This window comes from Styela clava, chromosome 6 (genome assembly GCF_964204865.1).
Source record: "Styela clava chromosome 6, kaStyClav1.hap1.2, whole genome shotgun sequence".
NCBI classification, from domain to species: Eukaryota; Metazoa; Chordata; class Ascidiacea; order Stolidobranchia; family Styelidae; genus Styela; species Styela clava.
In genome coordinates, this window is record NC_135255.1 from 10,471,382 (window position 1) to 10,494,235 (window position 22,854).

At 35.9% G+C, this 22,854-nt stretch overlaps 2 protein-coding genes across 2 annotated transcripts; one reads left to right on the plus strand and one right to left on the minus strand.

Annotated features, from left to right (window-relative positions):
• Window positions 1–57: 57 nt before the first annotated feature.
• LOC120330699 (F-box/WD repeat-containing protein 9-like) lies at window positions 58–3,487 on the minus strand. The gene is made up of 7 exons (XM_039397589.2): window positions 2,836–3,487; window positions 2,578–2,717; window positions 2,157–2,285; window positions 1,863–2,067; window positions 1,259–1,398; window positions 633–845; window positions 58–343 (listed from the first exon to the last, which is right to left on the minus strand). Exons 1-7 carry the CDS (start codon window positions 3,125–3,127, stop codon window positions 203–205), a joined length of 1,260 nt encoding a protein of 419 aa, XP_039253523.2. The 5' UTR covers window positions 3,128–3,487; the 3' UTR covers window positions 58–202.
• Window positions 3,488–8,392: 4,905 nt separating this feature from the next.
• On the plus strand, window positions 8,393–21,717 carry LOC120331944 (uncharacterized). Its single transcript, XM_039399128.2, has 16 exons — window positions 8,393–8,707; window positions 9,343–9,569; window positions 9,982–10,194; window positions 10,759–10,938; window positions 11,040–11,322; window positions 12,666–12,925; window positions 14,977–15,224; window positions 15,713–15,986; window positions 16,275–16,389; window positions 16,890–17,033; window positions 17,535–17,633; window positions 17,972–18,101; window positions 18,305–18,528; window positions 19,008–19,214; window positions 20,273–20,497; window positions 20,849–21,717. Exons 1-16 carry the CDS (start codon window positions 8,558–8,560, stop codon window positions 21,194–21,196), a joined length of 3,327 nt encoding a protein of 1,108 aa, XP_039255062.2. The 5' UTR covers window positions 8,393–8,557; the 3' UTR covers window positions 21,197–21,717.
• The last annotated feature ends 1,137 nt before the right edge of the window (window positions 21,718–22,854 follow it).

Consider the following 22,854-nt stretch of genomic DNA (forward strand, 5'->3'; position numbering starts at 1 on the left):
TCTGCCAAATAGTGCTTTTACATTACACGCTAACCCAATGGAAAAGAATTACTTGTTTGTATTAAAATATAGCAATTGATATGTATACAAGGTACAACAATATATTTTTCTAATGGGTATGTACGATTTTGTTGGTCCTGTTTGATAAATCAGAGCAGCTACATTTGAAGAGACCTAGGCAAACAGTGTGGGTAGATCACGATTATGGATCCCATACCGCAACTAAACCTTCCCCGGTTGCGACCGCCAGTCTTTTGCCTGTTAGTGACATATCTGCTACACCTCCAGATCTTCTTAAATGTATTTTTGTCATGTAATCAGGATCAAATGTGGGCTGATAAATCTAAAAAAAGAACAACTTTGTATCTATATATATGCTTTGGGGGCGAATGCAAAGAAGGGGCCCCCAAAGCTAGGCGAAAAACTGGCTTTACTTTCCAAGAAAACTCCCAGTTGATAAGGTTATTATGGGATTTGGAATATACCAATTATTAAAATAACACTATAAATATATAGACAGTGTCCCGAAGGGCCCATAAGAGGTTACCACTGTTTAGAAATACAGGAATGTTATATGTTCCTTCGCGCACATGGGATTCCTTTTTCTCTATTGAAAATTAGATGTAACCTACCTTTACCCACCCATCTGCATTGCCAGAATACACAGCCCCAGCTGTATAAATTAAACTGGAAACTTTCCAGCTATATCCAAATGTAAGCTCTGTTGCTAGCAGAACATTCCCAAAATCGCATGCATCATACACTCTTATATTCCCATTTCTTAAACCAGTCCATATTTGATCTTTTTGTACGCTGAGGGACATGGCGAAACTGGGACTTTTAATCTGAAGTAAGAAACCAGAAACTCTTACATCATAGAACTACGACACTATCCTCAACTCTCAAGGATTGGGAGTGGTACAGGTTGTATATTCGTAGCTTGGGTTGACTTTGGAATAGTGTCAAAACATTTTGAATAGTATTTCCACATTTGATTTACGACCTTCAGTCAACTCCAAATTCAGTACATGCCATGTTTAACTATGTTCATTTTGAGCTCTGCTCATAGAAATTTACGATTCTTAATTCTAACCTGGGAATGGGAAATGAGCCCATATAACAATTTTTGAAATGGCAACGTTTTCATGTTCATGACTTGTTTACATAAATTATTTCAGCATTAAAGACTTAATAAACCTTGTACCTAATATTTGATGTGGATTTTTTCACACATCTTCATTAAGAAATTAACATTCACCTCTTGAAGAACATTGAAATTTCTTTTATCAAGAATGACAAGTAATCCATCTTCACCAGTTGAAACGATATAGTTATCATTTGTTTCAACTTTCAAAACTGCCTTCCTATGATGAATCATTGAATGTGATACACCACTACCTGTAGGAATGTTGGTACAACAGTGATCGAATTTGAGTTATTGAATAATTTAACATGGGATATTATCATATTACACAGGGTTTTTTATCAGTAATTTCTTCAGCGAGGGTTATTAAGAAGACCGAAGAAAGCTACAAAATTTTCAAGTTGGGCATTCTATTGGTATTGACATGAGCACTTTTAGCCTCGCGTCAATCCGTACCTACAAACACATAATTCTTCACTAAAATGATTTATAATCTTCGTAGCCCTTGGTACTTAAGCCGCATCTGTAATTTTGCTCAAAGATTAATCTCCTATGATTATGAGAGAGTGTGAGTGACATTACTTCAAGCATGTGAAAAAAATACATATCTTCAAAAACAAGCTGTTAGATATTAGACAATTTTAATTGTAATCTGAAATACAAAATCAGAATTTGAAATGAAGCTGATAATAATAATAACAACTTATTCAAACCTCACTTCTGGTATCAACAACAATTGTCTTTTTATTGTAGCAGCCTGCAATCAGTGTATTATCATCGATATAAGATGAACAAAGTATTGCAGTTCGTGCGTTTACTGATTGTATCATATTCAGTGTATCAACATCCCAAAACTTCACAGTGGAGTCAAATGATGTACTGCAAAATTGGTTTCCTTGCGATGTGATTGACCATACCCAGCCCTGTATATTGTAAAAATATGAAAAATACCTACATATTATATTCGAATAAATAGTCAGCGATTCGAGATGCCATGCCGAATGATACTTACGTTATGCTGCATCAAATTCTTGTAATGCAATTCGTTAGGTTTTGCACCTATGTTCGATCCTGGTTCTGGATTCAATTTCCAAACTGTTATGCTTCTATCTCTTGATCCGCAGATGCATAGAGATCTGTTCTGAAACCAAGTTGTTATTATATGCTTTCATATACCATAAAGGATAACAAAAAAAATAATGACTAAGACAATAAATTCTAAATAATTTTTTGAGTTTTTACAAGATACTTCCGAGTAGAGAGAAATCAAAATTGTCAAATCAGGGTTTTATCAGTATACCAGATTATTATGATGAAACTTCACAAAAGTGGTTTTCAAACGGTGGGGGGGGGGGGGGGCGTAGAAAATTTTTTGAGGGGACATGAAGGTAAATTTTTCATAAGGAGGATGCATGTAAAACCTTTCAATATACCTTCATTAAGTGAACTGCGTCAGTTGCAAATCCACTTGTTTCGCTCAAAGTTATCATGTTGTTGTTCATATCCAAACCTTTCCATGTCTTCTCACAGAGTTCTCTCTCTTTACAAGCTTCTTTCCACGACAAATCATCTCCTATAAGAACAAAATATTGAACAAAGGCTTCTGAAAAGTTGAATTCAAATATTTCATTCACACTGGAACATAGCTAAATTTTCACAACCGAATATATACAGAAAGGCCCCAAACTTACCCTGAACTATTGGAAATGGTTGAGGGAATCTTTGAAAAAGACGAATTCTCCAATACTTTTCATTTGAGAGTAAATTCTTAAGAAACTGGCATACATCGGACACAGTGTTCAATAAGTAGTCAGCTTCAATATAGGAAAAAATATGTAACAAAACTTCTTGAGGTAGTTTTAACAAATGTGGCTTTTGATCAATTTCTTGAGAAGAGCTAAAATCCATCATTTCCCCAACAACAACTGCTGCAATTGACGTCTGCTTGCAATCACAAGGTTCTGCATCATCTGGAGTTTCCATGACCAAATGCTTAGATTCAGAGATTGCAGGATTAGTAATGTTCAGTCTTTTGTCTTTAACGATCAGAGGCAGATAGCCTGAATAGACAGATACAGGGCAGAATAGCAGAACAATCTCACACTGCGTTGTCGTTGGGAATGAAAGTAAACACAGAAACAAGGCAGACTACTAGACTATAGGCTACACCAAACGGCAAAACTCTAATGAGATAACCAATTTACTCATATACCATCATCGTCAAACGTGCAGTAGAATCGTTAGACTCAAACAAATCAGTACCGGTATTCAGTAGTCTTAATTAAGTCTACATTATAATAATACACAATTTTCCAAATGGTTCGAGTACAATTGCTCTACTACGCGACGCTTCGATCAATGCAAGGAATACCACAAGCTGCTACGGAATGTTGCACAAACTCTCTCTCAGGAAGACTCTAAACAAGATATGACTCACACAATGAGTGTTAGTAGGGAAAACAATGGTTTGTATTAGTTCACCACAACATGAAATATAGCACAGCACTTCTCACGGAGGGTTTACGACATTCATATTAACAAGGCTCTGGATAAGAGGAGACTGATATATTTGGCTCTACTATGCTTTCGGAACGACTGAAAGCTTATCGTAATGAACTCTTTGTAGTAATTATATTTAATTGGAATGCTTGCCTCTATTCTCTTGTGGACATGGATTCTGCAGCAAATAATAGAGTAACTCTTCAAGAAAATATACGAAATTTAAAATAATCAATATTGTGTACGCATAAAACCGCCCAAGTCGAAGGCCATTTAACACTCTACCCAGCGTTATTTTAATAACCGTGACACATGATTCGTATTACTCACACTTATAAAAAATAAAAATATATCCTAACATATAGACTCCAATAACAATGTGATTGTATGATGTGACACCACAATAGAATTTGTCAGCATAAGTATCTACAAATAAAACGTTGTTGTTTTTGTCTTTTGTTAGCCATTTACAGCATTTTTCTTGACAAACGGCTTATATATGTCTCAACGCGGTTACATGAACACTATGTACTTCGTGTTTATTAATTAAACAATGAATATCGTCAGTTTTAAATTTTCTACAATAGCACAATCTCGTCCTTGAATTGGATTTACTTCGTGACTTCGAGTTTTATCTTGCTAAACATTTTGTTTAATTATGCGCGATGTCGATGTTCTCGCGGTTTCAACCCAATCATGTTGTCTGGGCTGTTCATAATTATGGCCATAAAGCAAAGCGATGAAGTATTTCGCATTGTTATTTTGCCACCTCTTCCTCTTATAGACAATCGAAATTTCAATTCACCGAATAGACAGATAGGCGACAGATAGTACTTAATATGCACTTCATACAATTAAGGATGAATTACTAAATCAACTCACTAAACTAAACAATGAAGTTTAGTAATAACGAACTTGACGCTCTTACAGAAAGGGTATATTTGGAAAGGGTTGTGTTGATATACCTAGAAGAACTACGGCTCGTTTTCTTCTCAATGTAGTCCACTCAACATCGGCCATGATTATTTTCCCTTTCTGCAAAAACTTCGTATCGGCTGATATTGCAAAATTGAGGTAAATTGAACATTTTTTCAGGACGTAGATATGCAGTATGATGAACCAATACGGGTGTGATTCATTGTTCCGTTTGCGGTCTCCCTTTTATAGTCACTAAATAAATATTAAGGCTAGAAACTTCCTAACAATGGTAGTTCAGCTATAAAGTTTAAGTAGCGTCAATTTTTTTTTCGGCCTCGTAAAATGTAGAAAAGATGTATGTATTTACTTAAATCGTTTTAGATGTTCATGTTAATATAAAGAAAATTATAGATCAGATATTTGACTTCTTAACTTTCCGGTTCATTCCAATATGAATATAATTATAAAATAAGATAAGTTCATTCATCATTATTCTTTTCTAGCGTTTATATTTGAATTTTTTATATATATTTCAAATATATTTATATTTGGCTTTCATGCTTACTCATTCAAACTTCAGCTCTATAAAATTGATCAAAGATAATACCCCGAAGATTATTAAAAAGCCCCAAAAATTTAGAATATATCTATAACAATGCTTTTAAAATTCATGTCATCTCAAGAAATTTATCTATACCCCTTCCTAAGCATGGTCAGATATAACGAGTTGCAAAGTTTCTCTAGAGCTAATAAAGAAAATTCAGTAACAACTATGATTAATTCAAAAATGAAGAATGAAAGATAAGTTGTGGGCGCTAATATTTGATATGGGATTTATAGTGCAAATAAAAATAATATTTTTCTTAGAAGCCGAATTATATGTCGGCTGACGCAAAAAGACTTCATTGTTCAATCTTTCATATCATATATACTGTATAAATACGCACATAAAATTTCTGAAAGAACGGTATTGCAATTTAACCGCACATATAGCACTCGACTTTGATTATCAGAACTCATATATATGTGAAAAAAATTGTGAATATAGTACTGGTCTCCCTAGTAAATTAAGCCTTCATACGTGTCAATTAGCTGGCTGAGCAAATTTAATATTCACAAAATTAGAAATGATTTTCCAGCTGAACATATTTAGTGAATCTTTTATTTAAGATATATACGTATGGAAGGGCCATTGTTTAGCGTAGGTCATAAAGTACGTGTTTGCTTTTTGTGTACGCGCTTTTAAAGCCTCATAAATAGACGATGTCTGGGTTCCATGGAGACAGTTGAACTAACGAACGTTTATCGGCAGTTTAGTGGAATGATGGATATTGTTCGGAAGCATTAGGATAATTTGTATGTCTTTCAATTGGCCAACACAATGACAAATATTTTAAACATAGTTTAGTTATGAGGGGAAACTCTCTGAAAACGGAAAAATCTGTTGGCGTTGAGGTAAGATTTAAAGTAAATGATGTTACTGTCCATTAAGGCCATGCCTAGCAGGGAAAATATCTATATTTCCGAGTCACATTTGGTACGAGGTATGTTGCTCGTTTGTCAAATACCACGCAGAAGAATTTTTTTAGTCGATATTTGTCGCAGTAGCAATACGGAAACAACACAGAAAAATTAACAATTTTTTAATATTCTCCACTGCCAGTTTGCGCGACTTACCGCATACTTTTCCATGGACGAATGGCAATATTGGTGATTGCGTCACAGTCATTTTCGAGCTTTGCCTCATCTTTTGCTATGCTGAAATATTCTAAATATGAGACTGATTCATTCGCGCTCACGACAACATTGTATCAGTTACAGGTTTGTTACAAAACGTGTTAAATACATTAGTTGGAATCTTTACGAGTTTCCAATAATTAACTTTAAGGTTGATCTGTTTTACCGAGTACAGATTTCTTATAGCTAGCTGGTGCACCGTTGTGACAGTGTTAAAATCTTACGCGTCTCAAAGTTTCAGAGTAAAGATGTTCGGAAAAGAGTGTCCTGTTATTTTACTGTTTTTCAGTTGATATGTGTTACAATACATTACCAGGTGATTACTCAGATATTATATTACCTAAACTCCATCCCGCACACGCGAGTTATTGTCTTATGTCCTTTGTTTTGAACAAGTTTGCTTCCTGTCAACAATGTCCGAGCGGGCGTTACAGATTGTTTTGACTCGCATCGATTCGGTTTACGTACGATATTTTGAATGGAATTATTTGCGTCATGAAAAGTTCAGATAGATCTAGAAAAATTAGCATAAGACCAGATGAGGGCAACTATGCTTTGGATGAAAGTTCGAGTGAAAAGTTTACGTTGTTAGTATTGAATAGATGGAATACATTATACACTGAACACGGGGAATATTATAGAGGGTTTTAATTTGATGAAGTGATGGTCTGGGAAATATGCTGAAAAAAGGTAGTGCCGTTATGACATTTTGTCCGGTGCTTCATACAATTTTTTTACTTTCTTGCACTGTGCACGAATTGATCGCCAACATTTTTGATGTTATTTTTGTTGGTTTGATGTGGATTTTGATTGACTTAATTCTAGTTGTCTCATTGTATGAGTTCGCTCAATATATACATTAAATGATCACTATACTATTCATATCTATATCAAGTTTGAAGTTGTTGCGAAAATTTTTCTCAGTTAGAAGCAAGAATTTATCCTCTTCCTAGGGTTTACTTCCTCTGCTTATAGTAGAGGAAGTTATTTTAGTTATAGTTTAGTTTTAGTTATTTTTTTTAATCCACGCAGAAATTATGTAAGGGATGTAATAGTCAAGGAGGTAGTTATCATATACTGAATTCGATGACGCAAAAATGGCCGAGTTATGACAATTAATCTTGCGGTATTCGACTTCAACCCGTATATAATGGGCTGTGAACCCTACTTTGCGGATTTGAAGTGTTGATTGATAAGACACTTGATGACCCATGTCCCTAAAAGTTTTGATCACTTGTATTACTGAACCTTGATTTGATCGAGAACTGTTAGCGATCGATTAAATATTTGATAAATTAATTCACTCATCTTTGAGCCCAAAAATTAACTGAAAACAGAACACGAGAGCTGGTTCAAATGATATTATGACGCCATAATCACAGTATTGTTGCTATGGGAGGCGGCGTGTGTGGTATTATTAACGTGCTGAGTAGTGTTATCTTTGGTTTTTGTGCAATTAAAAACTTTTTATTTGGATAGACTATCTAACTAATAACCGAAAGATCAATTCAGATAAATGAGTGTATGATAATGTAATAGGGATACAGGTGCGCTGGTAAATTCGTTTGTAATCAGTACAGAAGGCTGTAACTTAGGTTCAACCTGAAACGACTGGTGCAGTATCACATTAACTGATAATATGGAATCCATTCAGTATTTTAGTAGATTTAGGCAAGCTAATTGCGATTATTGTTGAACTTTTCATACTCAAATATCCATATGCTAATAGTGGTAGATATTCTAATGACTAACGCACTCTTTAGTTATTTATTTGTAATAATAAGCGAATAACAATTGTGAAATTACATTGTCTATTTTCCTTTTTAACAATATTGACTTAACGCGTGCCTAATTGTTTGTACGCAACTTTGGATCTTCTTGACGCGGCAAACTGGTTTTGAAAGTGTGCTTAGAAGTATTGTATGAAAAGCTAACAATGTACGTAAGCGGTACTTCATAGCCACCAAGTTTTCCCCCAACGCTTCGAAGAAACACATTTGTAGAATAGGTCTGAATATATGTGTAATTCACATCAATTGGGACTTTAAAATCATTCATTTTCATTCGATCTTAGTTCATTTAAAGTTTCTGATATTAATAAAAAAGAATTATACATTGTCTGTATTTCAACAGAGACTTCTAATCGTATTCTGCTTTATTTGAATGTCTCTTGCCTACCGGTACTTGGTTGAAAAGCATGTTTAAAGAACATCACTCAGTCAAATGCGAATAATTATACTGTAGTTAAAAAAAGCCACCATGCCACTCCGTGCACCTACTGTAAAGCAAAATTTTGACTTTGCGACTGTACAACGTAGAAGAAAACTTACATCCCCGAAATCACGGGATAAGGAAGCATGCAGAGTTCTGAAGAAAGTTTTGGCACGAACAGAAGGCTGTATCACAGAGGTGCCATAATTTGTCATTGATTATTTCATATTTATCCTTTTATACGGCTTGCTCTCCGAACAGGAATTAGTCTCTCAAGCATTCACTGTTACTGGCACGTAAGCTACTTTATTTTAGAGGGACCGGTATGTTTCCGGTTCTGTATTGCATACCCAATAGGTATACAGACGACGCACGGTCCGAAACGAGATGGGGCCGAAACGTTCATTTATTAAAGCGTTGGTGAGGTGGTGGGCATGAGATTCAAACGCAACCTACAATGCCTACAAGTCAAGTATAGTAATTCTTAACCATGAGGCCATGGAGCCCAAAATTCTCCCAAATAGAAGAAACCAAAATACAAATGGCTTTCATATTTCGTAGCTTCTGATAGAATCGCTGTGAAAATATTATCTTCAGTACTACACTACTATATATTTTTTCAGTTTTAAACTCAAGAATCTTTTCGGGGCTGAAGCAATTTATTTTGGAATAAATTCAGATTGACTTTTACAATTTGTGCTGGTCGGTTATAATAACAGGTTTACAAAATTTTGAGTGTCCCGACAAATTGACGGATTTGAAAGCTTACTGTTTGCAAATACAAATCCGTAATGAACAAGTAGTAATGACATAAATATTAACATTTATTTAAGGTGAAACAAGCGGATGAAACTGAAGACGCGCAAAAATCATTTGGTCTCGATTTTTCAAATCGTGGTTTGTCTTCACTTCCAGTCGAACTATTTGAAGATGAATTTTTGTATGAAAAATGTGAAAAGCACCTCGCAACCATCGATGTATCTGAGAATGAATTGACATCATTAGATGCTGAAATATGTGATTTTACGAACCTGACTCATATAAACTGTTGCAAGAACAAGTATGTTAAGTATGGCGTCTAGTTGTAGATTGATTATATTGAACGAAAATAGGTTTTCATGCTCTGGGAATTCATTTTCTTTCAAATACAGTATTCGAAACCCCCGGAATTCAGTTAGCGTTCAGAGTATCCGACGTAACACAATTTCGCGCCATTGTTCAAAAGTATTGTAGTTTTTAATAAAATAACACAGGTGCATGGAATATACAAGGAAATTTAAGTTACTAATCGTTTTTCGCGTTATACTTCGAATTGATATAATTTAAAACTGAACGAGTGAGTAATAAATTTGTTATACGTGAAAAAGTTTTTTGGACTATAAGAATCCTAAACAATCTTTTCCCAGATATTTTTTTCGAATCATATTCAAACCGAATTCTATAACAATTTGATATGAATTCCAACTTTTCAGATTAACGTCACTTCCATCAGGCTTATCGAGATTGAATCTACTAGAACATCTGAAAGCATCTGATAATAGATTAACTGGGCTCCCAAAAGCAATTCATCTTTGTCGATCGTTGACGATCATACATGCTGATCACAACAGACTGAAAAGTGTGCCTACAAATATTGGGACAACTCCACAGCTGAAGTTACTTCAACTCTCAAACAATAATCTCAAGTAAGATGTTTTAAATGAAATTATAATTTCCGAGTCAGAAAGGCGTTTGGTTACAGAATATCATTGTATCTTAACCATGACGCTCATCTAGCATCAAGGACTTTACCGTGGGGGCGTAGAACATTTATATATTCATTGTCATATATATAGCGAGTTATATATTATAGATCGTTTATGATACGCTGACTAGTGTGGAACAGATGTGGAACCTGTGGTTGTGAAGCCTAGGGCTTCGATTATAGGATGATCGCCTTTAGCTCCGAAAAGGCCCTGACATCAAACCATATGTATTGAGTTATTATATTTGGAAGAGTCTGAGTCTTTGCGGTTTGCCGTAGGCTACCTAATTTATTACACCCTGGGTAAGCCATCATTGTTAGGTCTAACGCTTTGCCACTAGGCCGCCGTGCCTACAATTTGATGAGAGATTGATATTTAACCGTACAGGATATCAACTCAATATAGGCACCTCAGACTTCAACTTTGAACTTAGCATATAGAACTCTAGGGATCAGAAAATGTTCGAATTCACTTCTATAAATCAGCCAACGTTTTGATTTGCAGATATTTGCCGAAGTCTGTGTATCAGATTGAAAAGATTTTAAATGTCAGTTGCAATGATCTTTCACATTTACCGGAACCGGAAACGAAAAAGTCAAAGATCAACGGTCAAAGATTACGAAGTTTGGAAGCGGCAAATAACAAGATTGACAATATACCAGAATACATTGGAAACGTTCCCTGGTAACGGAATCTTTATCCATGAATTTCTATTGCCATAAATGTTTCTCAAAACACAGTCAAAAACCAATTTGTATGTTGATCATTCAACAATTATCTTTCAGGTTGCAGTCTATAAATCTCAGCTCAAATGAGATCGCCGAAATACCGCCTGGAATCGGTCAACTTCGCTATCTCATTAATCTCGACATTTGTGAGAATCTTATTCAAAGTTTGCCTGAAAGTATCGGGGCTCTAGAAAACCTACGTACTCTGGACCTGCGCAACAATCGAATTACAAGGCTGCCAGAATCGATGTCACGCTTAACTAAACTTGTCACACTTGATTGCGCAGGAAATCAGATTGAAAATATTCCGTCCGAAATTAAAGAGATTAAATCTTTGCAGGTATGAATACCATGTACATAACATAAGTTGAATATTAATATATTTTAAAGCAGGTACAATAAGGTTTTTGCATTTAAATGGTTGTTCAACGGATATCTCAGATATATGTCTTGTCTTACGCGCCCGCTTGCCGCACTCCGTCCCTCCTTTTCCCCAAGTTTATGACTTCATATACCTACTCCTCTCTCTCTTAGTATTATATCTATCTAACCAAGAGCAATGCATGAATCCGACTTTGTATGCTTACTTGAACGACTTTCCCCACAATTTACACCCACTTCAACTCATAACAGTGGAAGAAGTGTTGAACATTTGGTACACGACTTAGTTAAGATACCAATTTACTATTTTGACTATATTCTGTAAAAACATCCCTGAATATCGCCGGATGAGAACAGAAGGGGCCTAAGTCACATTTTTGGAAAATTCAATATTTTGGGGTTTTGAGCCATGCTCTACAAGGTGGTGGTCTTGAAATCCTGAATTTCTCAATAATAAAAATTTTAGCTGGACTCAGGCCTGAAATATTTAAGAACAGAATGGGCCTAAGTCCAGCTAAAATTTTTATTATTGAGAAATTCAGGATTTCAAGACCACCACCTTGTAGAGCATGGCTCAAAACCCCAAATTATTGAGAAAAGATAGTCCTAAGTTCCAATATGATGGGCATGAACATCAGAAATGAAATGTCTGAAACTTACATCCCTAAAAATTTGTTCAGTGCAACTTAGGCCTAAGTCACCTTGTTTTACCTTGCATCCCATACAAAAAATTTCAGAAGTTGTTGAGAACAGAATGGGCCAAAGTTTCTTATGGGGGTAAAAAAGCAGGAAGGAATTGAAGCTGAAGTGCCAAAAAATATTGATTACAACGATATTCTCATCCACATTAAAATAACCAGAGCTCAGGACTTTACTAAGTGTGAATATCTAGAAACGCAAAAATAAAAAAATTCCAAATTGTTTTTTGCGTTTTTCTCAAAACTAAAAATTGTGACTTACGCCTGTTCTGTTCTCATCCGGCGATATGCAATATTAAACATTTTTTTTTATATTATATCGATTGTGATCAAAAAAAGTTACAGAAATCATAGTATATTTATAAGAATAGGATATTACAGAACAGTAACGTAAAAATAATCATCGATGTATTGTTTTTTATTTTTTTCTATTGTTATCTATCTATTGTTAAAGTATTTTTGGTTTTGTTTGGCAGCCAGCAGTAGCTTCAAATTACAAATTTCAAAGCTAAAATATTCTAAATTATTTTTCTAAAATTGTATTCGAATATTTGGTTCACTTTCGACATTCCCGGAGAATATAATTCTGTATTTCTTACTCCAGAGCGTCGACTTCTCAGGAAATCAAATCCGTTCCGTCCCAGAATTACGAGAAATGCCTAGACTGATTACAGTCGATATTTCACGAAATAACGTCGAAGAAATATCAGAATTTGGGGAAATGTCTATGCTGGCAAATCTCAATCTTTCTGATAACCAATTGAAAACGTTGCCGGGATCGATCGGGAATCTAAAAGGACTTGAAAATCTTAGAATATCTGACAATAAGCTGGAGGAACTCCCGAAAGAGATTGGACAGCTCAGGTAAATTGTTCAAGTGGCGTTATACTAAAAATATTAGGAAAGACCATCATCAAAAGTTTTATCCGCCATTACGTTTGTTAAAATGAGATGCGAAACATCTGATACATATATTTATCAGATGAAAAGGGACCCCAATTCGACTTTATGTTTTCACATTCAGCTTTGAAGTACATCCGAATATTTTTTTTTCTTTCAAAATAATACTCTACTATATGTTCAACTCGACCGATCAGTTACAACTTTTTTGAAAATGAAAATATTTGCACTGAGCACGGTAACACCTCACTCGACCTAATAATTTAATAACATATGTTATTGTAAACGGTTGGGATAGGGATGGATTTATAGTCTCACACGGCAGGGGAATAGCCTTCGTAGCTATTCGTCTGCCACATGAACAACAAGTTTATTGTCTATGACTCTAGGCCAGGGGCCACCAAACTTTTTGACCGCGGGCCGGGTATGACTCAAACTATGTTGAAACGGGCCGGGTGAATATTTTTGTCAATGCAATACAATAAATTCACAAAAGTTGGGAAATCCATTCAACAATATATCTTCTACATTTCCGAAGACTTGATTTAAATTATATTTATACCGCAGAATATAGATCAGGAACATACTAGGAAAACAAATATGAAAGATTTCAATATCTAAACAACTATCCTCAGTTTAGCTGTTATCAAAACGTTTCTGTCGTGAATTAGGAATTTTCAAAATCCGCTTTTTCGCGCCAGAAAATGTACGCATCAAGTCTGCTAAGTACCGTTATGCAGTGTTAGAAAACCGCTCATAAAAACGACTACGGACTGTTTGCTGTAGCTTAGAATTCCATGAAATTTTGACATAATTTAGATAAAATAAACAACTATTATCTGGTATTTGATTTTTTTCATTAGCGCATGAATTCCCCAACATTCGACGTTTTTAAAAATTACGCTCCAGTTATACGTAGTGCAAATTAATGATATTGTCTATGGACACCAATGAAATTTATATGTACGTGTGTATTTCTTTCCTAATTTGATACTTACCAATTCCAATTTTTATGAAGTTTGCAAAATCAGAACATCGTTAAATATTACCCACAGTGAACCACTGTCAAACTATCATGCACAACTCCAGCGTTTATTTATGACGATCTTTCGGCGGTGTCAATGACCGTTGCCAGAATAAAATTCTGAAATAGTCTTAATATTCCATAGATGTGACGCACATCGAAATATTAGTGATTGGTGTGTGTTCTTTTTTCATATTTATTACAATTCTTATCAAAAAGTAATACAATCCTTATGAAAAAAATTGGCCTGTCGGGGTGGTACTAAAGTTCCGATATCTCCGTTATTTCTTGACCGTTTTTTATAAACTCGGTATTGTTTTCTATTTTCACTCAGATCTATCCACTGACGCAGTTTTTATTTATATCGGAGTTAGTGTGACTTGTGAAATTGGAGAAGTACGCGAGGGTTTACAGTACTGTTAGCGCAAAATGCACATTCGACGTTTATTTTAGCACAAGAAACGTAAACAGTTTCGTCGAAAGCACGCGCTACTAGTGTACAAGTGCATTTTTCTCAGAAAACGTTGCGTACCGGTAGAGAATTTTAGCCTATTATGTCACAGCTATTCCTAGACTAATTTTTCCTTACTACTATTAAAACTACAACTCCTAAGGACGCAAATGATGATTGACTTATTTGATTCATACTTAAATTTCCGAAACACAACCAAAAACTAACGAATAGCATTTAAAGTCGCAAAAACGAAATATTGTTTACAACCACGACTGAAAATCTATCAGGGTGAAAAAAGTGTCTGAGCGGAAACGAAAAGACCCATTATTACGTCACGTTTTTGCATCTTGCTGATTGGTCAATGTTACGAATTAAACAAGGAAGACGATGCTCGGGAAAATCTCCCTTGGAAAAATATTTAGCAATTTTTGCGTGTTATTGCGGGCCGGATAAAGTGACGCCGCGGGCCGTAGTTTGGTGACCCCTGCTCTAGGCCATCCCATTCGTGTATATCATGTGCGATATTTTGTTCACCAGGTGCATATGCTTACTGGATGTCAGCAACAACGAACTTGAGACCTTGACAACTCAAATCCGCAAGCTTCGTAAGTTAAAAACTCTTAAAATCGGACATAACCATCTCAGTTCTCTTCCACAACCTCTTGGATTCATGCACGGATTGCGAGATACTGATATTGCTGAAAACGACTTAACTTCTATCGTTGGATCTGGTCCTATGCCTCGTGGTATGAAACAATTTACTGCAAAGGGAAATAATTTCGGAGGTATGTATGAAATTACCATGTTTTTTTTTTATGCTTCACAAACTTTTTTATGTGGATAATTTCATAAGAAGGATATTTAAATGTAGATACCACTTATTCCGATAATCGAAAGCTTCTTACCTTAATTTAATCCACCTTAATTCCAAAAAAGTCCCCTTCTATGAATTTGTGCAGTGTCGTGTTGTCTAGGGATTTGCCAGATATCAATAATATGAATATCGAAAATATAGCGCTAGGCATAACGAAAGAGTTTCGAAGCTTCAAGGTTTTTATTTGGAAAACGGAAAAAGTAATATTATTCAAAAGTATCGCAAACAGTTACCGTTCTTTTAAATTAGAAATAATTCGTAAATCACCATTCTTCTCAAGGATTGGCAGAGGTTCCTACTCGCTAACATCTTTATTCTGATTAGGATGTTATTGTTGGTTTCCATTTCGTTTCAATTTTACAGTGAAAAAAAATCGTCTAATACATTACTATTTGCCAGGTTCAATACCAGCGAAATTCTTCAACGAGCTTCGTGTTTTAACGTATCTGGATTTATCGGACTCCAGTTTGGTAGAGTTGCCTGACAGTGTCGGTAAACTGCGATGGTTAAAAGAGCTTAATTTGTCGAGGAATAAATTGAAAAACATCCCGGAAACTTCGGAGCATCTTCATGAGTTGAGAACGCTTGATCTTTCCAATAACGAAGTAGAAAAATTGCCAGAAAATGTCGAAAAGTGGCGACATCTTTTAGAGCTCGATGTATCGGAAAATAGGTAAGTTATTGGAAAGGTTGGCAACATGCAACAATAAAAAAAAATTTCATTCCTCCGATACTCACATAGGCACACCGATAAAAAGGTCCTCCCGAAGTATGTGAACCAAGATGGCGGACACCGGAACGTAGTATGTGTACCAGGTTAGGGTTAGATGTGAATCCAAGATGTGTAACCTGCTGCGCCAGCATTTTTAAGTATAAGGCTCTGACCACTTAGCCACCGCCCTATTCTTGTTCAAAATTCCTTATTTAGATTGTCAAATTAGTTTCTTGGTTATTATTTCAGATTGACTGAACTTCCAGAGAAAATGTGTGAAGTACCGAGATTAGAAAAACTCATCGTTTCATCTAACGATTTAACAAATGTTGATCCAAGGTTATTCACGATGCATACTATAAAGGTATGCATGTCATTATAGTATTATAATAACGCTATTTATTTTTGGTTATTTCGTAACAGCATACATCTGACATGGGTAATTCAATTTGGCCCGCCAGATGCTGCCACAATCAAACTAAAACCAAATTATGATGTTTTAGCTGAAAAAATCTTAGGGAATTTGTTGAGATTGCGATTAAATTTAGTTTTGGCACGAAGCTTGTTCGCCACTTTTGTGACACTGTGAATATCGTTCATAAAATGTAACTTACGTTACACTTACATGGCCCGCCAGTCTGGGTGGGCAAAATTTTCGGGCCTTAGTCCAAAAACTCTGCCCACTCCTGGACTATACACTGAGGAAGAATTGTAAAATAACCCACTTTGTTTATAACTAATTTTTACGCACAGTTTTTACATTTATTGGATATTTATGTAGAGACTTTTCGAACCTGAATAAAAAAGTTTGAAATTAAAGATCTGAATACCTAATCTTGAATACATCAAATCTCACCTAAACAGGTTGTTCGTCTTGACAACAATCAATTGGAAGACATTCCTAAACCTGCTGAAACAACTCGTAGTTTGACCGATCTTGATGTTTCTGGGAATAATCTGGGTGAAATCATGAAAGAGTTTGATGGAAATGCTGGACTTCTCTCTTCAGTAATAAATTGCTGTTTTTATCTGTCAATGATTGAATTTTAGGCCTTATACCTAGTTACTTATGCGAAGCCTCTTTTTTGTAACATTTTTCTGTTTCGAGTTGTGATGGATGAGGCCTACTACTTGGTTATGTTCTTCCAAATCAATATATGTTTGTTTGGCTTTGTTTCAGTTTTGGGTTCCCGTAGTATGTGTACCAGGTTAGGGCCAGGCCATTCCGATTTTTCTTATTTTAGTTCTATTACGAGTTCGGGGACAGTCTGTGTTAGCCAAATGAATATACCTCTTGCCCATAGGTGTCAGTCCCTTTACACAACTTGATGTAAAACTCGGCGAACAAAATTAGTTACCTCCATATTGATACACACACTTCTGGAACGCCGAGTTTTGTTCAGAGACCTATTATTATAATTTTTGTCAATTTTTCGTGCGAATTGGCCAAATCATAAACATTCAACAAACAAAAAAAACCTTTCATTTATATGTTCTGTTGATTTTCAGGTTTCTCATTTAAATTGCTCTAAAAATCGAATCAAATCTTTGCCACCTGATATTCATAAAATGAAGAAAATGCAAGTTTTGAAATTCTCAGGAAATAAGGTGATTTATTTAAATTATTTCGCGCATTTTTAATTGCACGATATTCAATTGTTCGAAAATATCAATGGATAAGTAAAACAGACCCCTAACTTGTTTCGGTTGCCTATATTAGAGTTCTGACTCTATGAAATGGGGCATGGCTAAATTGGAAAAGCAACAAATTTGAAATGCGTAAACGCGGTTTGTGAAGAAAATACTGACTAGCGTTTACCTGAACGAGGTTAACATTTGCATTGGTCTTCAACGACATCTGCGAATTAGGCCATTTTTTTTTTCAAATGAACATTTGCTTTTCGGTCATTATACTTCTATTAATGCTTTATTTAAATTGATTTCAGGTCGAAAAATTACCTAAAGAAATCGAGAGATTGAGATCTTTGAGAGAGTTGGATTTGTCTTTCAATTATATTAAATCTGTACCTGTTGGCTTATCAAAATGCAGAAGCATAACAAGCATTGATGTCAGAGGTATGGACGCAATTTACACATTTTTTTTTTAGATTTCATGGAGCGCTGGATTCTGCAGTAATTTACGGTTCGTCTCAAAACCGAACTCTCACGACTGCGATCAGTTTTGTGTTCCATACAGTGATCTTGTGCTAAGCATCTCGGGTTCAAATTCCATGCCTACCACCTTATTCACGTCACTTTTACTTTATATATATATATAGGCAACAATATCATGCAATTCCCGACCGCCATTTTCAAGATGAAGAAGCTTGTTACACTCCGTGCCGATGACAATCCTCTCACCACGCCAGTTCCGGATAAATTCAAACCGAGTAAAGTACGAAGAGACTCCAAAACCGGAGAACCAATGGAAGAGGAAGAAGAAATGGTCGAAGTCGATATCAGCACTCTGCCTATTGAAAAAAGATTGCAGTATGTCGGAAAGGTAACATGTTAAAGGATTGGGGATTGAATCGGGGATTGTTATTCTGTTGCTCCAGCGTAGTTAGCCCAAACAATCTAAATATGTAGAAACACGAATAAACCAATATAAAAATGTACGTGACAAAAATGCACTGTCGAATAAGAGAATCCATAAATGTGAATCATGCTCTCACTCGATATTGGCTTCATTGCCATTGGGACAATTAATAAATATCTGTCCTTCATTCTAGTGCAGTGGTTCTCAAACTTTTTAAGCCGCGCCCCCTTTTTAAAATTGGTCAAGTCTCGCGCCCCACCTCAAAAATTACTAGCTTAACAATAAGCTACAAATAACAGATAGTATGGCGAAAGTATTTCATTCAAAAAACACGTTGAAAAGATCAGGCAGATCAGGCGGGCAAGATCAGATTAACGAAATATATATTTTTTAATTAGTTTCACGCCCTCTATACTGTTTATTTAACTCTTGATCATATTTAGACGAAAGTCATTAGACTTCCAAAATCAGTGCTGGCACAGAACGACATACCCATGCCACAAACTGTCGTTCCGACTCCTGTTCCCGTTGTATGTGACGTCACAAACGAAAGGGGAGATTCTCCTGTAAGATCTGATGTTGCAGACAAGGCTTCAGTATTGAGCAGTGAAAAAGTCAAACGAAAGAAGAAAACTAGCGATGATGAAAAGGTAGGTTTGTTGGACACGGGGTGTACATATTATGGACCGTTTTGTAAAATTGTTGTTCCTAAGATTTTGTTATTTTTGTTGTGAAAAATTTTCTTCCTCGCAACTAATCGTGTTCAAATTCGTAATGTTCGAAGGTGGTTGAAGACTTTAGAACACTGGTTCTCAACCAGTGGGCCATGACCCACTGCTGGGCCACGGAAAGATTTTGAGGTGGACTAGAGAACTTTCGAAAAATGCTAGTTTTTTTGTATCAATATCCTTAATTTTGATTGTAGTACCAATGGTTATTGATGCTGTTTTCTGCCACTGAGTGGTAATTTTCAATTTAACTCATCTTCGCAGAAAGAATATAATTTTTTTGTAGTTTTTCGCTTGCAATAGAAAATTATTGGGCCACGAGCATTTTTGGCTAAGAAAAATGGGCCACGAAAGAAAAAAGGTTTAGAACCACCGCTCTAGAAGCTATCAATTTTATTTTTTTTTAATTCTTTCTGAGTTTATGGGACCCGATATTTCGTCCATAAATATTTCAGTTTCATTTCAATTAATGGGAACAATTTTTATTCAGTCACGATTAACCATCGCCAACATCTTACCGTATCGGTTCCGCTGCGTGACTTTCGTGTCCATATATTTGAGCAATGTTTTTGGTTTCCATCATCGTTGAATACTCAAAATATTACCCCTTGTGCGTTCGTAAGTTTGATTCCCGTGGAGTATAATTGTGTGGGAGGATATTGCTTGACTCCCCGTCGTTTCAGGGTGACTCAGGCTGAAACTCTTAACTGGTAAATTAATTATTCCCATACAAATCTGGACTGGTAAATCGGACGAAGAATCGTTGTTTTCTATATATATGATTATGCCGTTTTGTCCCCTTCTTTTCCTCCGGGATAGATACTAAAATCCTGGAATTTATTTTACAAGTACAGTTCCCATTTATGTTTTGCATAATGTAATCTGAGCGCTGTACTGCCGTTTCGTTTGCCGTTTCGTTCCTCATTCCCCTATTATTCATACCAAGTATATATATTTGTACTTTTTATTTTCCATATTAGGTTTTGGGAGAATGTCCTCCCACCGCTTCTCTATCTGCACCCAATACTTCCACAACGAAGACTAAGAAAAAGCGTGGAACATTACGTATGTCAAGTGTATCAACAACAAACAGTGGTCTTGATTTGGAAGAAGAGGGAATGACGAGAATCAACAATTTCGATGACGTTATTACCGCCATGTCTGTCCAATCCGCCGGTGACGGGTCGGATAAAGGATCTGTACAGGTAAAATGTCATTTTTTAGGTGATATTGCTATGTGAGTGATTGTTTACAGCTGTTTGTTATTTTTTAATTGGGTACTCCCGAAGAATGTGTACCAGGTTAGAGTTAGGCCATTTCTTTATTCCGATTTTCCCCATTTTAGTTCTATTACGAGTTTGGGGACTGTCTGTGTTTGCCAAATGAACATACTCCCTGCCCATAGCCTTCCGTCTCTTTACATAACTTGATATAGAGTAGGCGAAGAAAATTAGTTACCTCCATATTGGTACACATACTTCTGGAGCGCCTTTAATTATGTATCCAAAAACTTCTTTCTGTTATTCAACTTCATTCACCTACTCGTTTTGCTCTAGTTTGGTACATCACCAAGAATCTCGCGTCGTGCAACAAAAAATGGGAAGAAGAAGGCAAAATCGTTGCGCGAAGAATCCCGTTTATCAAAAGCAGATATGCTTCTAGAAAAGGCGACTACAAAACCCAAGACCGTGGACGTAATCGACGTAATGGAGGAGAGAGCAAAAGTTAAAGCTAACGGCACAATAGCATCAACTGGAGCGTCACATATTGGCGGAGACGTGGAGCATTCTATGCTGGTTCCAACACTAAACTACACTAAAGAATCTATCTGTCCCATAAAGGCGATAAGTACAAGCAGTGTTGATGGCATGGCCTCGCAGCAGAACATGACAATCAATGCTTGACTGTGAATATTATTCTGCTTGTAATATACTCATGTACATTTTTCTCAATTTTGTCAGGCTCTGAATCAACTGGAACAATTCTGTATCCTTTTCGTTTAACATAGTGATTTACTTAGTCACTATGTATTTCCGTATTTTTACTCTTAGATTTGCCATGAATATGAACTTATTTATATCGTGACCAGTATACAATCCTGAGTTTTTGTGAATTCCCAGTTCGTGAGTGGTAGTTTTTCTGCTCTTTCATCTCCACTATAGTACCGATCGTCTGAATTTTTGTAGTAATTTGTGGATGTTTTCCGTCCGATATTTCTTCTGTTCCAATCCTATCCAATATGATATTCATGTCGGGAAATTGCAAACAACAGTTTGTTGCATTATAAAGACGAGTTGAGTTCGATGATTTTTGGCGAATTCAAAGACGATGCGCTTATTGCTTTACTACAACTTTTTACTTGATTGTAACTGAATGTAAATATCTACCGTTTCCGTCCTTTTTCATAAATATATTTTTTGCACAGTATGCGCGTGTTTATCAAGAGAATGCGAGGCTTTTTAAGGTAACTGATAGATAATCTCAAGTAGGGGACATAATGAATATGTAGAGCAACGTTTTGCATATGCTATTTGACAATATTTATGAATAGCATTTGTTTAAACATATTGTACATTACACTACGAAGTGGTGAACTCACTCACGGGGATAATTGTTAATAGCGATTTAAGTGTAAAGAAGAGGTATAGCAGTAATATCGACTAAACGAGCTCATAGAAACAGATCAGAGTAAGCAACTTCCAAGTTTGATTAAGTTTGTGCTGATTAAGAAAAGATTGCTGACGTAATGGATGAGATATTTTATATAGATAGAGATATCAAAGATTTAGTGTTATAAACTTGAATGTAATCCTGTAAGCAAATTTGAATTGTATAGCACAGTGGATGTTTCACCGACCATCCATTTCCTTGTTCAGGCGCGGCTGTGTGGCTCATCGTGCCAAGCGTTAAGAATACGCTCGCCATACACTGCGTGGGTTCGCAGGTTCGAATCCCATGTGGGGATAGTTATGAGCGAACAATGATATTTAATGCCATTGGTGCAAGAGGATTGCTGGACTCCTCGCTGCCGTAGGGTGGGTGGTTTACGAAATCGCTGGTCGGTTACGGCTTCATCAAGTCAATGCTTGAAACAAATAACTAACTAATCCCATATCCGACATGGACAGGTAACCGGACGAGAGGACGTGGTTTGCCATATGGTTAATCCGTCTCATCGGCTTTTTTCTCCCTTGCTATATTAAAGTATTGGGAGTATTTCTCTGGAGTCAAAGGTCGGGGAAACATCTATCACATCTGGTATCCAGATTTGATATGTCAGCCGCAGGTTCCGCTAGATGACGCTTGAGTTCCACCATTTGACTAAAAATGTTTTTGCAAACATAGCGTCAGGAATCGCCTAGCACCGCCGTACTATTCCTATAACGTTTAGCCTTATTTGAGAAGATATATCTGTAAATCAGCACATAAAAGTATGTTATTTTGTGGTATTAAAACTATGTTTGTGAAAATAGTTTCATAAAAAGTGTTCTGAAATATAATTATGTATTTCGTATTTGTGACGAAGCATAAACGTCGAAAAAGTCGTTTGTTGCGACCTCAT

Coding starts and splice junctions, on each gene's coding strand:
- LOC120330699 (XM_039397589.2), bottom strand. CDS start 3,127: ATGGAAACTCCAGATGATGCAGAACCTTGTGATTGCAAGCAGACGTCA. Junction 1,399..1,862: donor AATTGTTGTTGATACCAGAA/GTGAGGTTTGAA, acceptor ACATTCCTACAG/GTAGTGGTGTATCACATTCA. Junction 344..632: donor ATGCAGATGGGTGGGTAAAG/GTAGGTTACATC, acceptor TTCTTTTTTTAG/ATTTATCAGCCCACATTTGA.
- LOC120331944 (XM_039399128.2), top strand. CDS start 8,558: ATGCCACTCCGTGCACCTACTGTAAAGCAAAATTTTGACTTTGCGACT. Junction 8,708..9,342: donor CAGAAGGCTGTATCACAGAG/GTGCCATAATTT, acceptor CATTTATTTAAG/GTGAAACAAGCGGATGAAAC. Junction 18,102..18,304: donor AACAAGCATTGATGTCAGAG/GTATGGACGCAA, acceptor ATATATATATAG/GCAACAATATCATGCAATTC.